The 14,715-nt window shown below is 42.0% G+C and overlaps 2 protein-coding genes across 3 annotated transcripts; one reads left to right on the forward strand and one right to left on the reverse strand.

Moving 5' to 3' along the window:
• The first annotated feature begins 3,095 nt into the window (after nt 1-3,095).
• On the forward strand, nt 3,096-7,239 carry LOC126564079 (coatomer subunit gamma). 2 transcript variants are annotated; one of them, XM_050220995.1, is made up of 8 exons: nt 3,096-3,234; nt 3,388-3,515; nt 3,935-5,570; nt 5,642-5,826; nt 5,902-6,076; nt 6,590-6,775; nt 6,856-7,008; nt 7,083-7,239. In XM_050220995.1, exons 1-8 carry the CDS (start codon nt 3,195-3,197, stop codon nt 7,211-7,213), a joined length of 2,634 nt encoding a protein of 877 aa, XP_050076952.1. In that variant the 5' UTR covers nt 3,096-3,194; the 3' UTR covers nt 7,214-7,239. The 2 variants fall into 2 exon arrangements, with proteins under 2 accessions (XP_050076952.1, XP_050076951.1); XM_050220994.1 differs by lacking the exon at nt 3,096-3,234 and having other exon boundaries at nt 3,345-3,515.
• A 1,510-nt stretch (nt 7,240-8,749) lies between these two features.
• On the reverse strand, nt 8,750-9,886 carry LOC126564867 (uncharacterized). The gene has a single exon (XM_050221988.1). It carries the CDS (start codon nt 9,884-9,886, stop codon nt 8,750-8,752), a length of 1,137 nt encoding a protein of 378 aa, XP_050077945.1.
• Between the last annotated feature and the right edge of the window lie 4,829 nt (nt 9,887-14,715).

Raw genomic sequence — 14,715 nt, forward strand, 5'->3', positions numbered from 1 at the left:
TGCTGTAAAAAAAATACACACAAAAGAGGACAAAAAAATGCGAACTGTTAGTAGTTGTGTTGGAACTGAGATCAGGCATTTTCATCTCGGCGCGTGGTGGGAATTACAGGGTTTTTCAGATTAATTTCATAAGCATAATAGCATTTTGGGAAATGATAGCACATGATAAAATGTAACATAATTTTTAGTATGCTATCAGATTTTGGGGGAATGATATCACAATTGCTGCACATAATATTACACAAGCAATTGAGAGAAAAAAAACTTCAGTCAATACTAGTAAAAATATTATTTTCCGGTACGTTTTTACACTCTATTTTCTAATCCTACAATAATGATTTTGTAAATTTATGTGCCTCAAATGCGTTATAATGTAGGAACGTTGCCGTGAGAATATGATGTGCACACTAAAATCTTATGCCATTTGTCCTTTGCTACCATTGCTTAAAATATTGTTACTATTGTGAAATTATCTGAAAAGCACAGTAATCAAATTTGAAGGATGAGTTCATTTAAAAGAAAATTTTAAAAAAAAACAACAAATAGGAGATATTAATTTATACTCTACAGTGAAAACGATTGTGACCCAGCGGGAAATGCGCGCGCGAACAAGTTAGAAGATTAAAAAATTGTAACGGGAAAGACTTTTTATGTGGGGATGTGTATGTGTATGTATGTGGGAATGTTGGGGGGATGGGTTTTGAACTTAAATGGTTATATAGTAGTGTGGAATAAGGGAGATAGGGGGTGCGGTTGGTTAGTGAGAAGAGTGGTGGTGTACAAAACGATGTTTTGTAAAATATGCATATATATATTTAAATCCAGCTCGTGTTTCGCGTCTATTACTGAACCGATCTACTTAGTTTAAACGAGTGATGGAGTGCGATGGTCAGCACTAACTCACTGCCCACCCGCTGACAGTACCGACTGGACTGTAAAAGTTCTTTTCAAGCGGTATGCTGTAATATGGATTGTTTATACACCAGCCAGCAATTATTGAAAAGTTTGTGTACGTACGTAGCAAAATAGGGGAGGGCCGAATTCTGTGCACCACTTAACAACAAGAGCCCGTTTGTTGGGATTTAATCTCGACTCGGATTCCATACCCTCCATACGTCCCGAATAAGAAAGGTAAAAACGTACACGTACGCACTTCCACATTGTGTGTGTGTTGTGGGTACGTGTGACCAACGTGTGTTCTCATCACAGAAAGGTAGACAGGTTGAGCAATCGCTTAATTGTCCACTAGTTGTAGGTTACGGTAGCAGCGCGGCAGTAGTAGTTGTAGCAATAACAGCACTGTAAATAGTAAACTTGTACGATTGTTTGTTCTTCTATCTTCTGCTAGAGATATGATCCTTTAATTAATAATACCGGAACGGACTGAAGTAAATGCGAATGTTTCGAAGGCATTAGGAAATGTGCAGCTAGTACTAGCGAAAAGCAGAAGATAGAGGATGAACAGCAGCGTGTAGTAAAAGAGGCACACGCGGCATCTTCCGAAACTTCACATACGAGTGCGTGTTTGTTTGTGTGCGTGTGTGTGTGGCGTGTGTGTACGTGTAATAATTTTAAAGCAAATATTTAATGAAAAAAACGAAGAATGGTACTAGATTAAGCAGCAGCAGCAACATCTTAAATATTAAACAGCGCCACACTGTAAGGAGCGAACGAATGGAAGAGGAGGAGAGAAAAAAAAGAAAAACTATTATTAATTATAAAGTAGTGTAAAAAATTACAACAGTGGAACAAAACTACATGCAAACGGGGAGTATTAATCGCTTCGGTTTGTTGTCCGAATCAGCAATTGAAACGGTTTTTTTTTTGCGGAAGGCAGGAAAAAAGTTTTACCACGTGTGAGTGTCTGCGCGTACTGTCTGTGCGCATTTACAAGTTAAGTAGGATGAGATTCCATTAACGGAAGTAGGATGAGATTCCTGGGCACGCCCCTGGTATGATTATTTGCAAACGTGGCGTTGTTTCGTGTAAATATTTGAACAAAAAAGGAGCAAATGCGACAAAATTGTAAAAGATTAATGAAGGAGCTAAACAAGATGGAGATAAATTAGATGACGATTTAAAACACAAATCCACAACAACAAAAATCCATGGAGAAAGCAAATATATTTTCTCGTTCGAAAAGTACATCAGGAATGTATTTTGTGTGTGAGTGTTTCATAATTATTAAGTTGGGAATAAGAAGAATCTTAGCGCTATTGATCAATTGAGCAAAAAAGCCAATCTGCCACAGACCGAAATCTTTGCGCTGCAACAGAATCTCCTGAAATACCATGGGTACCTCATACTTCGCCGTTCATCGTGTCGTCTTGTTTACTCTTGAGCAGTATTCAAATGGGTGGCTGGTACTGGTGATGCTGGACACAATAGATGAAATGAAATATAGTGTGAGATTTAAGAGGCAATACCAGGGAGTCTCCTGATGGTCCTCATGCCCATTTGACATTGATATGGATGAAATTATGCGAAGCGCGAGGCACGCTTTCTACTCAACCATTTTGCTTTGCGGATGCTATCGATAACGTCGGATGTACGTAAAAAACCTTGAATTGAAGATCAATGCGATGGAGATGAAGTACCTTTCTGGAGGTTCTGATCGTAATAGAGTCAGACTGGAAAGTTGAGAGTGATCATTCCGAGTTATGCTACCTTATTAATTATAAATATCCTGCCTTTTTAGCTGGAGCAAGTGAATTAAAACTGATCGTTGATGAAAAAATACAACCTTGGAACAGGTTTTCTTCAACGGATTTGATATCCTTAACATGTTTGATCAACCCTAAATCAATTAAATTACATTTTCGTATCTATTTGCAAATTCTGATTACTCCGATAAATATTTACAAAATAAGGATTCCTAACGGCTTTTTGAGCTTTTGAACTCGTATAATACTTTGACAGTTCTATACCACCCGAAACGTCACTCAAACTGTCACGCACCCTGCCGCTGACATCTGCATCATGAACGAAAAGAAAAAGAAAGAAAACTACATCAATTATTGTGACGTGGTTGAAAATTTCGACGGTGTAAAGTGAGTGTGTGTTGCATTATTTCTGCGCCTTTCGCTTACAAATTGCGTGAAATTCGTACCAAAATCCAACACGCCACGGTACAAAATTGTGGTATCGCAAGACCGCAAACACGTACGCACAGCGGAAACCCCGGAGCCAGTAGGATGAGCTCGTTTAAGCGAGATAACAAGGAGGAAGATGACGGTAGGTAGTGTTTGGTGATCTCAGTTGTTTTTCACATTGTAGCAAGCATCGACGGTAACAGTTTGAGTAATTTGTTGGCCTGGTTCTTCTTCGCCTTATGGTTTCGTTTCATGTGGCGCAAAAAACGCACTCGGACGCGCCGTAAACCTGTAGGCGGTAATCCATGGCAAAATCTCGAGAAAACGTCGGTACTGCAGGAGACGCGAATGTTCAACGAGACACCGGTGAACGCACGCAAATGTACACACATTCTCACCAAGATTCTGTACCTGCTGAATCAGGTAAGTGGTTCCATCTAGCAAAACATACGCCATAGAGCTCACTTTGGGGTGGGGTTTGGGGTGAAAATGGGACCCCACTCGTCGCGCAGCATTGACGCAACATCAGGAGTACCACAAGGGAGTAACCTCGAGTAAGACCACTTACTCTTCGTGGTCTACTTAAACGGCATCACACGTGTACTTCCGACCGGTATTCACATTTTTATGCCGATAATACCGAAATGTACCTTCCAATCCCCAAACGAGGTGACCAACTTCTGTTTCAGGCCTTTTTAGAGACGTTCCAGTCCTGATGTGCCGCGAATGGCCTAGAGTTATGCGTCGAGAAGTGTTTTGCCAGAAAGCTTTAGCTTATTTATCCTCGAAACCCTGTAAATTAACAAATTAATTTTATTTCCCACCGTTTTGTTTGTCCATAGGGCGAGGTTCTGGGCACCCGGGAAGCGACGGAATGTTTCTTCGCAATGACGAAACTGTTCCAATCGAAGGATGTCGTGATGAGGCGCATGGTGTATCTCGGCATCAAGGAGCTTAGTCCGATTGCGGATGATGTTATCATTGTGACGAGCTCGCTCACAAAGGATATGACTGGCAAGGAGGATTTGTACCGTGCGCCAGCAATCCGTGCCCTTTGCAGTATCACGGACAGTACAATGCTGCAGGCGGTGGAACGCTATATGAAGCAGTGCATCGTTGATCGAAATGCACCGGTATCGAGTGGTGCGCTCGTTAGCTCACTACATCTGGCCAGTACAGCGGGTGAGGTGGTAAAGCGCTGGGCAAATGAGGCACAGGAAGCACTGAACAGTGACAACATTATGGTGCAGTATCACGGGCTCGGACTGCTGTACCACATCCGGAAGGCGGATCGGCTTGCGGTGACAAAGCTCGTGAACAAGCTCACGCGCCAGCACCTGAGGAGTCCGTACGCGACCTGCTTTCTGATACGTATCGCGTGCAAAATCATGGAGGAAGAGGATGCAAGCGGCAATGGGACGGAAGATTCACCGTTGTTTAATTTTGTTGAGTGTTGTTTGCGCAATAAGTCGGAAATGGTGGTTTACGAGGCAGCCCACGCGGTGGTCAATCTGAAGCGAACGAATCCTCGCGAACTGTCGACGGCGGTTAGCATTCTGCAGCTGTTCTGTGGCTCATCGAAGGCGACGTTACGCTTTGCGGCGGTGCGTACCATGAATAAGGTGGCGATGTTGCATCCACCGGCCGTTAATGTGTGCAATCTCGATCTGGAAGGATTGATTGCGGATTCGAACCGTTCGGTAGCAACGCTGGCCATTACGACGCTGCTGAAAACGGGCGCAGAAAGCTCGGTGGAACGATTGATGAAGCAAATCGCAACGTTTGTGGCGGAAATTTCGGATGAATTTAAGCTGGTGGTTGTGCAGGCAATTCGCTCGCTGTGCACGAAGTTCCCTCGCAAGCATGCGGTCACTATGAACTTTTTGAGCGGAATGTTGCGGGAGGAAGGCGGTTTGGAGTACAAAACTTCCATCGTAGATACGATTATTCTGATCATCGAGGAGAATCCGGACGCGAAGGAAGCCGGTCTTGGGCATCTGTGTGAGTTTATTGAAGATTGCGAACATACCTCGCTGGCAGTAAGGATTTTGCATCTGCTGGGCAAGGAAGGTCCGTACTCGAAGTGTCCCTCGCGCTACATCCGGTTCATCTACAACAGAGTTATACTGGAGAATGCGACAGTACGTGCGGCGGCCGTAGCTGCAATCGCTCAGTTCGGTGCCTGCTGTCCGGATCTGTTACCGAACGTGCTGGTACTGTTGAATCGCTGTCAGATGGATTGTGATGATGAGGTACGGGATCGGGCCACCTATTACTACACCATTCTGAACCAATCGAACCCGGAGCTGAATAAGCGCTTCATAGCGGACCACGAGATCGTCTCGTTACCACTGTTGGAAAAATCGCTAAACGAACATCTGAAGGGTTCGCTGACGGAACGGTTCGATCTGTCGATCGTACCGAAATCGCAGGTCGTCCAGCCTGAAGTGAACGAGGAAGTCATGATCATGAACAAAGGTAAGAAACTGGAAGGCTGATTACCAAAATCGATCTGAAACTAATCTTATCCTCTCTTTCCTTACCCCAAGCGGCACCAAAAATTGCACGCGTCAATCGCGAGGAGGTTAACACTGAAAAACTGCTCGCCATACCGGGCATCCATCATGTGGGCGCACTGCACAAATCTTGCGCACCGGTGCAGCTAACCGAAAGCGAAACCGAGTACACGGTTTCATGCATCAAGCACTGCTTTGCGCATCACATTGTGTTCCAGGTAAGGTGGCCACTCTAACGGCATCTTTTACCTTTCCGCACTTACAAAACCAATGCTTTTTTGCTTCCATTTTAGTTCGATTGTGTCAACACGCTGTCGGATCAGCTGCTGGAGAATGTGCGCGTCGATCTGGAGCTTCCGGAAGGGTTCGTGTCGCGTGCCGTCATCCCGTGTGCGAAGTTGCCGTACGGCGATAAAGAATCTACCTACGTTATCGTGCAATTCCCGGAAGATGTACCGAGCTCGATTGGTGAGTTTGATAAAAATGAATCCTTTTTTTAAATAGCTCAATATCGTCCTGGGGACAATTCTTTGTGCAGGTCGAATCGTTAGTTTCCAGTTCAAGAAGCATTTCCTCCTTGCTTTTTTTCTGTATCGTGAGCGTATTCGGTTTAATTTGGTTTTTGACAATATCTTCAACATTTCTGAACTGATTCTGCCTTTTTAAGTTTAGAATGTTAGTCGCTGTTAGTTTTGAATGTTAATTTGTCGGCTCAAATGTGAATGGTCTCACAAATGTTGACGTAATGATTTAAAAAGTTTCAAAGTAGATTGAACAAACATTTTAAACTAAAAAAAACAGAACCGGTTCAACCTTTAATCGGAATATTTAACCTTGAAACAGATTTTTCATCGCTTTATTGGGTCTTGTGATTAAAGTTTGTGGAAGATAAGCTTAGCGAGCATTTTATGGTTCCGTCCGTATGGGCCGACCCTCTAAACTGTACACTGTATAATTTAATTAATTTTTATACAACTTCAGCCACACTGGGTGCTACGTTACGTTTCCTGGTGAAGGATTGCGATCCATCCACCGGCCAGCCAGACTCGGATGAAGGTTACAACGACGAGTACATACTAGAGGATATCGAAATAACCGTCGCGGATCAGATGCAAAAGTCAAAGAAACAAAACTTCCTCGCCGCGTGGGAAAGTGCCGACACCGAAGGTTTGTTGAGATTGGCCTAAGAATTTTAAATTGGATTTTTATAACTTATTTTAATATATCTTTTCTTTTTTTAAACACAGAATGGGTTGAGGCGGAAGACACATTCGAGCTGTCTTCGGTAAACAGTTTGCAAGATGCCGTCAACACGATTCTTAAATTCCTCGGCTTAGCACCCGCGAACCTGTCCGAGAACGTGCCGGACGGAGCCCACACGCACACGTTACTTTGTTCCGGTGAGTATTACCACGCTGAACATTCGGAACCGCCATAATCGTATTGCTTATACTGTTCTTCTCGCTTCTCGTAGGCACGTTCCGTGGCGGTGTGGAGGTGTTTGTCCGTTCAAAGCTAGCCGTGGCCGATGGTGTCACAATGCAGCTGACAGTGCGATCGACGGATATGGATGTGGCGGAATTAATAACGTCTGCGGTAGGCTAAACAAGCGGCTTAAACCACGAAACGAACAGCAGCTGGACGAATATCGAATCCCTTCCGCTCGTGGTTGGTCTCTCGTTTTGTCCCAGAACACATACCACCCGATGAAGCGAAAACTGGACAAAATCTGGTGACCAAACCGAACGCAGGGTGAACCACTTCGAACCACTCTTGCTGGCTGACTGGGTCGTTGTTTGCTATTATTTTTCATTCCGTGCATTATATACAAGCATGAGCCTCCACCGCGTGTTGTGTCTGTTTGTGCAAAGTGTCCAGCAGATGTCTTCTTCTTCGGTGCTGCTGCTACGTTCAAAGTGTAAACAAACAGAACGCAAAAATGTGGAATATATTTTAACTTACGTTACTATTAGCGAAAAAGGATGATGAAAAAATGGAAAGGGAAGTTGTTATGTGCGAGTTTGATGTTTACTATCCGCAGTACTTTTTTTTATTTAAAAGTGTTTAAAACTATATTTTTACAACTATTTTTTTGTTTTGTTTCGTTTCGCCACAAACAACAACACGAAACTAACGAAGAAGAACACACATGGACACATTTAAAAAAGTATATAATTGTGAGCAAAAGTGCTTTGTTGAATGCTGTTTAGAAAATGTGCATTCGCCATTTATGATTTTTCGTTTATCTCATTCGCGTCATCTGCAGAAATCCTCGATATGTAATTTCCCTTCCCATGGGCACGTGTATGTGAATATGTATTAACTAGTAATAATATGAGTACCACGGAAACAATAAAGAAACACGGTTACTTTTGTTTTCTTTAGCTCTGTTGTTGAATTAATTGTATGCAGACGTACCTGTCGGAAGCTAGGCATCTCCTTAAAAAAGCTAATCCTTAAAAAAACAGAGCGACCGACCGAAGCTAATGGTTCCTCGTTGGACTTGTTGGATAAATCTCATTGACCATGTGAAATCTTTGCAAGTAATCCTGGGCTAATCATGAAACCGCTCCTCCAAAATATGCTGCCAAATCATGAGACATCGTTAGTATGTTGCTTTGCGTTTCATGTACAAAACTGAAGCCGGATGTTTTATATAGAATATTGGGTAATTAGGAAACAAGCTGTGTGTATTATGTGTACTACCGTCACTAGTGCTGTCGGGACGGTATTGCACCCATAGCCAGGCAGTATAAGGTAACATCAAGTAAAGGTAAACCGTTAGTCCTGCGTAAATCGACTAAGAGGCGCGCCTTATGAGAGACTTCCGCTCTCATTCTTAGCATAAGGATCTGGGACGAGGAAGATGTATCCTGGAATGCAAAAAGAATGAACTATTTTATCCGCAAGCCCCCGGTCTCTTGCGGCTGGACGGGAACGTTCAGAACGTGAATTGAAAGTGGATAAACATCAGAATGGGAAGAGATATTATTTCATTAACTTATTTTATTTTATGAAGGTGTTTCAAAAATATATTTAACGTAACAAATAGGAAACTTCTATCGATAGATTCACATGAAATTTGATCACCATCCAGAATTTCTTCTAGAACTTCAGAACGCAGCCCTCTTGAATCCTCACTCAATTAGCAGCCAACGTACAATCGCCAAACATATCTTCTAGCAGACCCACATTATCCTCAGACAGCCGGAACGTTTGCCAGATCGCAGGTTTGGAGCACAGTACGTACAGGAACTCATTGAACCCATCGTAGCTCGTGTCACCAGCCACAAATGCGAGCGTTTCCGCCGTATCCGGAATCAACCGGACACGTTCCGTAGGTAAGCGTGGCACAATGTTCCAATTGCTGTTACCATCCGGTCCAGAGTTCGCTGTACCGCCACTCTGCCGCTGTGAGCAGATGGATGCAAGCGCCCTATCGACAAGCTCCTTCGTTGCCGGATGTCGCAGAATAGGCTGCAGCTCGGCACACTCCTGAAACACACAGAATCGTGCCAGATCGCCAGCTCGCATACGCTCAAACCGTACCAACTTCATCACGCACTCGATCTTATCCTTCCGACCGCCCCAATCGTACAGCAACCACTGGCACGCCGCGTACAGTACATCCGTCTCATCAAACACCCCAATAATGTTCGATCCCAGCAGCACGGACAACTCGTCCAGCGAAAGTTCACAAAACTCCGGCGTACTGACGAGGCTCAGAAAGAATCGACAGATCCGCCGCAACATCATCGGTTGTAGATGAATGCTGCGAAATTTGCGCGCCTGCAGAAACACAAAGAACGCCACATTTTCGACAACCTTCGGATTGTCCAGATGCTGCCAGCAGCGTTCGATCAGGGCCGGAATGCGTAGAAATTCGGCAGCCGAAAGAACGCTCACGAAATGTTCCCACTCGAGCTGACGGTTCGGGTCAAGGATCCAGTCGTACACGATTTGGAAGGCGGCCAGCGGTACTTGCTGTGCCGGAAGCTTTACCACCGCTTGACCTGGCCGTACCTCTTGCTCGAAGTATTCGCTAAAGCACTGCAGCGGTAACAGGTGGCAGTGGATGAGTGTGTCGTCGATGTGCACCTGAAGGTCGGTGTTTTCGCGCTCCTTAATTTTACGCTCCATCAGCGGCCAGAGGGGTGATCGGGTGCTTTTACGGAGCGGTGTAAATGCTGCCCGTAGCTGGGTGCAATCGACGTGCTGTTGGAAGAAATCACTGGAAATGGAATATTGTTGCAAGCTCTCTTCGGAGGCTTCTTCCATGGTGAGTTTTTAATGGCCAAATGTTTTTGACAAAATAAACCACGCGAAGTACTTCGTTTGGCGCAATACGGAAGGGAGACGACGATACGGTATTGTTCGCCGCTATGTCGCTTACTTTGATCGAGTCACTTTTTGGGTGATTCTTTACAAAGCCTACCGTGTATGGCAAACTTTTCTAGTTCTATTTCTGTGAAAGCTTTTCTATCAGCTTAGGGTGACAGATTTTCACCTAGAATTCAACCCGCACAAGGTCTAGTGATAATGAGAGGAATCTCAGCTGATTCTTCTTCTTGATGACTTTAATATTGGAGATAATCTATGTATTTCTTGCTCTGCATGCGTTCCAATATAGAAATTACTCAGTGTCCGTGACTACACGAGGTATGAAGGTATGGCGACAACAGCGCCAGTCGTAACAAGGCAAAACCGTGCTTCAAATCCCATCCGAACCGTTCTCATGTAGTGAGGACTGACTATTCAACTACGTGCATGGTAATTGTAAGTCTAGTAAACCATTAGATGACAGGCGTGACAAAGATGGTCGTTAAGCCATGATGAAGAAGAAGAAGAAGGTATGTGAGAAATTGAATAGATCTTTTGGTAGTTCTTATAATATACAAGAATTACTTGAAGCTTCCTTAGATGGTGAGACTCCATGGGATGAAGAAGCCCTTTCAAATGAAAAAAAGTGTTCTGTTAGACGGGAAATCACTGGATAGACGAGGAATGTTCGAATGGATGTTTCATAACAGACTAGATAGGTCACTTGAATTGGAGAAGTCCTCTAAGATCTCTTAGCTTTTTATGACTAAAGAACCGATTCACGATCGATGAAACTTTTTAGAAGACAAAATAGGCGGAACACCAGGATCGTCTTATTGACAAAATTGCCTTAATAGCCCCCTAATTGCCTAAGGGATTTTTCAATACCAATTTGTCTCAGTAGGGGCTTAGTTGGCAAATTTTGCCTATGGGGCGGTGAGAGACAAAAAAGTCTTGGAGGACGAGACCTTTTGGGGCGATGAAGTTTCTTGGAGGACAAGGTAACTTGCTTCACGATATATATGCTTCAGTTTACGAAAGACATGGCCTTTGGGAGGAGTTCATTCCGGAAGCAATGCCGAAACCAATTTCCGGGAACATTTCCCGAAAAACCAATCTCATTCCAAACCGGATAGCGATTCGTTTAACCGGTTCCGGCATCGATTTCGTTTCTTAGTATTGATTCCGATTCAGATCTAGGAACCGATTCCAATCCCGGAGCCGATTCCGTTTTCGATTCCGGGTTCATTTTCTATTCCGGAGTCTATTCCGATTGCGGAATTAATCCCGAAATTCAATCTCGAACCAACTACCAAAACAGCAATTTGTCCATGACTTTTTTGGTCAACAAAAACCCATGCTAGTTAAGGTCCTCGAAAGAGGAGATCTTTAATCCGAAAGAAAGTCCTTACAAAGCATATTTATAAACAGTACCAAGGGAAGCATGGTTAATTACATGGAATTCAATGGAATCATTCGTAAATTGTACGTCTATTTTAAATAACTTTCTTATGTGCTTTATCAGCCAACTATTCCAATGAAGAGAATTCAAGTCGAGGGTGATTTTATTCCAAGGAAAAATATCATTGAAATGGCCACATTTTGAAACAGTTCCAAAGTTTTAATAATTCACCTCCTGTCGAGCAAGAGCCCTACCAGCTATACAGCCAATTCACTGCCGGACGTCTATGCAAGCATAATTTAATAAGCACCGTGACAACTCCAAAAAGGGCCTCCAAAATCCGTGATTATTCCCTCCAATAACTCACCGGCAACAGATTGATTTGCTCTGTCGCCAATGGCCATAATCGTCACTTCGAGAGCGCGAAATGAGCGCATTTCTGCGTCCGTTTCTACCAAAAAATGGCCGCAACGCAATTGTCCACACAGATACAGAAAAATAAATTCACATCCGATCAAGTCCTGCTGGTGAGTACGAGCGTACCCTAGGTGCCTCGATTATACTCTAGCACGGTTCTGCTTCGCGCTACCCGGTGGCTTAATTTATGATAATTGTCTCGATACATTTTAATCCTTAGCCGTATATGCAAATTGTGGCACCGAAATGTCGCGAACTTCATGTTGGGGTTTGGGGAACAAACGCCCTACTCCTCTCGTTTGTGGTTGGATGTTTTGTGCACAAACACACACACGCGCGCGCTAGTGAATGAATTTATTTCACTACATTAAACGATTTGGCTGCGGTTCTGGTGTACTTGAGAGTGTAATTGTTGTTTATTACTTTTTTCGTTGCAGCCGTTGAGGTTCAGTTTGGCTCTACAGAAGGAAGAACCGTGCAACGGTTTGTTCTGGCTGAACGATTGTGAAGGGTGTGTATGTGTGTATGAAAGTGATGATTATAGTTGAAAATGGGAAGGGTGATATAAAATGAAAATGTGAAGCAATAAAGTTTGTGTTGTAGATTATATGCAATGATAATTTCAAGCTTGTATTAAAATGAAAAAGCAAGAAAAAATTACTATTATTTTTTCCTTTTAGAACGGCCCTCTAGAACGGCCATAAAAAATAATATTGTATTTAAAGTAAACATGCGTTTGGTAAACTTTCTTATGCTAAAAGTATATTAATAAGTCAAAGAAAACTAATACGATATAGATGTTGAAAATATTTCGTTGAATCGTCATAGCTATAAATAAATTAATACATGTAATAATGTTTCCATAATTTAACTCAATAATAAACTAATGCCAAATAAAATAACAAATAAACCAAGCATATCCGGGAGGTTTAAATTAAGGAAGTAAAAGGAGTTAAATTTGTAAATTAGTAGGAAGCAGTACGGCTATTACACAAATACAAATAGAAAAAAACGAAGTACTAAATTAATAAGCAGAGCAATCAATTACCAAATCAAATAAATCAATAATGTACAATAAATAAACAAATGCTTAGTAAAAAAAAAAGATAATTCAGTAAATAAAAAAATTGTTTTTACTTCATGAAGAAAAAAACAAAAACATATAGTTAACTAAAAAGGAGTTGAAAGAAAATTATGTTGAAAAAGCTAAAGATCAATAAGTAATGAACGACAAAAAGATATGAATAAAATCAAACTTGCAAATCTAATATAAGAAGAGTAGATTCACAAAACAAGAATTAATATGTAAAAAGAATAAAACAAAAGAACAAACATGATCATCAAAAATAGCAATAGTAGTAAAATGCTAGTAAAATTAAAAGAAAACACAACACATAAGAAAGCTAATTGTAATTCTCATTTTCGCTCTCTGTGAGACACAATACACTATTAAGCCGCGCCTATCGAGTGGAGCATTGGCTACCAATCTACCAGCAGCAAACTTATACAGCATTTTACAGATTACAGCGATAAATACAAGGAAGAATAATCTATTAAAAGAAAAATTACACAAAGCTTTAACCAGTAAGATAAAACCTATTTTAAATAAAATATAAAACAAAAGAGTGCATGGTACCAAACAATACAATAATCTCCTCTATGGGTAACAGTTTTTATAGTACTTTTTTACAATTTCTCTCTAGCAACGCATCTTCGCCATAAAAAGTGCAAAAAATCCCGTACAAAGAATATAAAACAACCCAAAACCTGCGCACCCTGACAACCCATAACAATATCAATAATCATAAAAGGCATTTGAAATCCATTAGGGACAAATCTTTTACATTTTATTTACCTCGCACCAATTTGTTTCGGCGACTGCTGTTCCCGGCTGGTTCCAGCCCGGGCAAACTCCCTTGGGGATTAAAAGAAGCATCCTTGGGAGGAAGAACAAGACCATGGACGAGCGTAATCGAATGAGTAGAAGGCGGTAAATTGCGATCGCTTTGTCATCGACACTGTCATGCCACCAAGAAATATATCAGCAGCGTGAGAGTGTGAGAGAGAGAGAGAGAGAGAGAGAGAGAGAGAGAAATCCGGAAGTTGGCAAACATTTGACGATTATTATCACTGTTATCACTGACACTTGGCCCCCCGAGGCATTTACCATCGAGCGTCCCATTAACCTGATGGAATGAAATCGACGGATAATTGTTTCGGCGTGTTACAGAGCAGCACGTGCTGGAGTGTTTTTACTGCCGTCTCACGCGTGCTGTGTCTTTGGCAGTGTTTGTGTGTGTGTGCGAGAGAAAGCGTTCGAGTTTAGCTCCACCCCTTGATGGTTGGGATCGACCAATAGGAAGCGCTGGAAATGTCTTTTGTAATGGCGTCGGTAGTAGTTTGACGGTTACCGTGTTTTGCGTGTGTGTGTGAAGCATGCGCAGAAGAATTTTTACATGGAGGCGCCTGGTCGTTTGTGGGAATTTTACTGAAACGGAAACATTTTCGATAGTGTTTTCTACCTGTACGGATATTATTGTCTCACTGTAAGAGAAAATAAATAAAATGCAATCGATTACTATTATTTGACATAAACAAACTTCTTTTAACCACATAATATTTTATTAAAAATTACAATTTATGCGAAAAACAAAAGATTAAAATATATTTTTCACTCAAAATAAACTATAAAGAAAACTTTTACTCGCATGCATGGTTTGTATTAGACGTACATTATCATCTTAATATTATTGATCAAATGTTTCACGGGCTCTCTAAATCCATTACGATATCTTCATTAAGTCCCGTCCGAGTGCAATGTAAATCTTTAACTGTACTTAATACTTGTTAAGCAATTTACAGATCAAAGTACATGCAACAAGACAACAAACGCACACAGCCAGCCATGTGCATGATGAAAATTATCCTATCAACAGTGATTAAATTTGCCACCAACTCGATTCGCTTA

This window comes from Anopheles maculipalpis, chromosome 3RL, assembly GCF_943734695.1.
Source record: "Anopheles maculipalpis chromosome 3RL, idAnoMacuDA_375_x, whole genome shotgun sequence".
NCBI classification, from domain to species: domain Eukaryota; kingdom Metazoa; phylum Arthropoda; class Insecta; order Diptera; family Culicidae; genus Anopheles; species Anopheles maculipalpis.

What these genes read in the sequence shown, in the direction of transcription:
- LOC126564079 (XM_050220994.1), top strand. Translation starts at nt 3,345, where the DNA reads ATGTGGCGCAAAAAACGCACTCGGACGCGCCGTAAACCTGTAGGCGGT. An exon ending in AGATGTACCGAGCTCGATTG is followed by an intron (nt 6,077 to 6,589) that starts GTGAGTTTGATA and finishes ATACAACTTCAG; the next exon opens with CCACACTGGGTGCTACGTTA. An exon ending in GGAAAGTGCCGACACCGAAG is followed by an intron (nt 6,776 to 6,855) that starts GTTTGTTGAGAT and finishes TTTTAAACACAG; the next exon opens with AATGGGTTGAGGCGGAAGAC.
- LOC126564867 (XM_050221988.1), bottom strand. Translation starts at nt 9,886, where the DNA reads ATGGAAGAAGCCTCCGAAGAGAGCTTGCAACAATATTCCATTTCCAGT.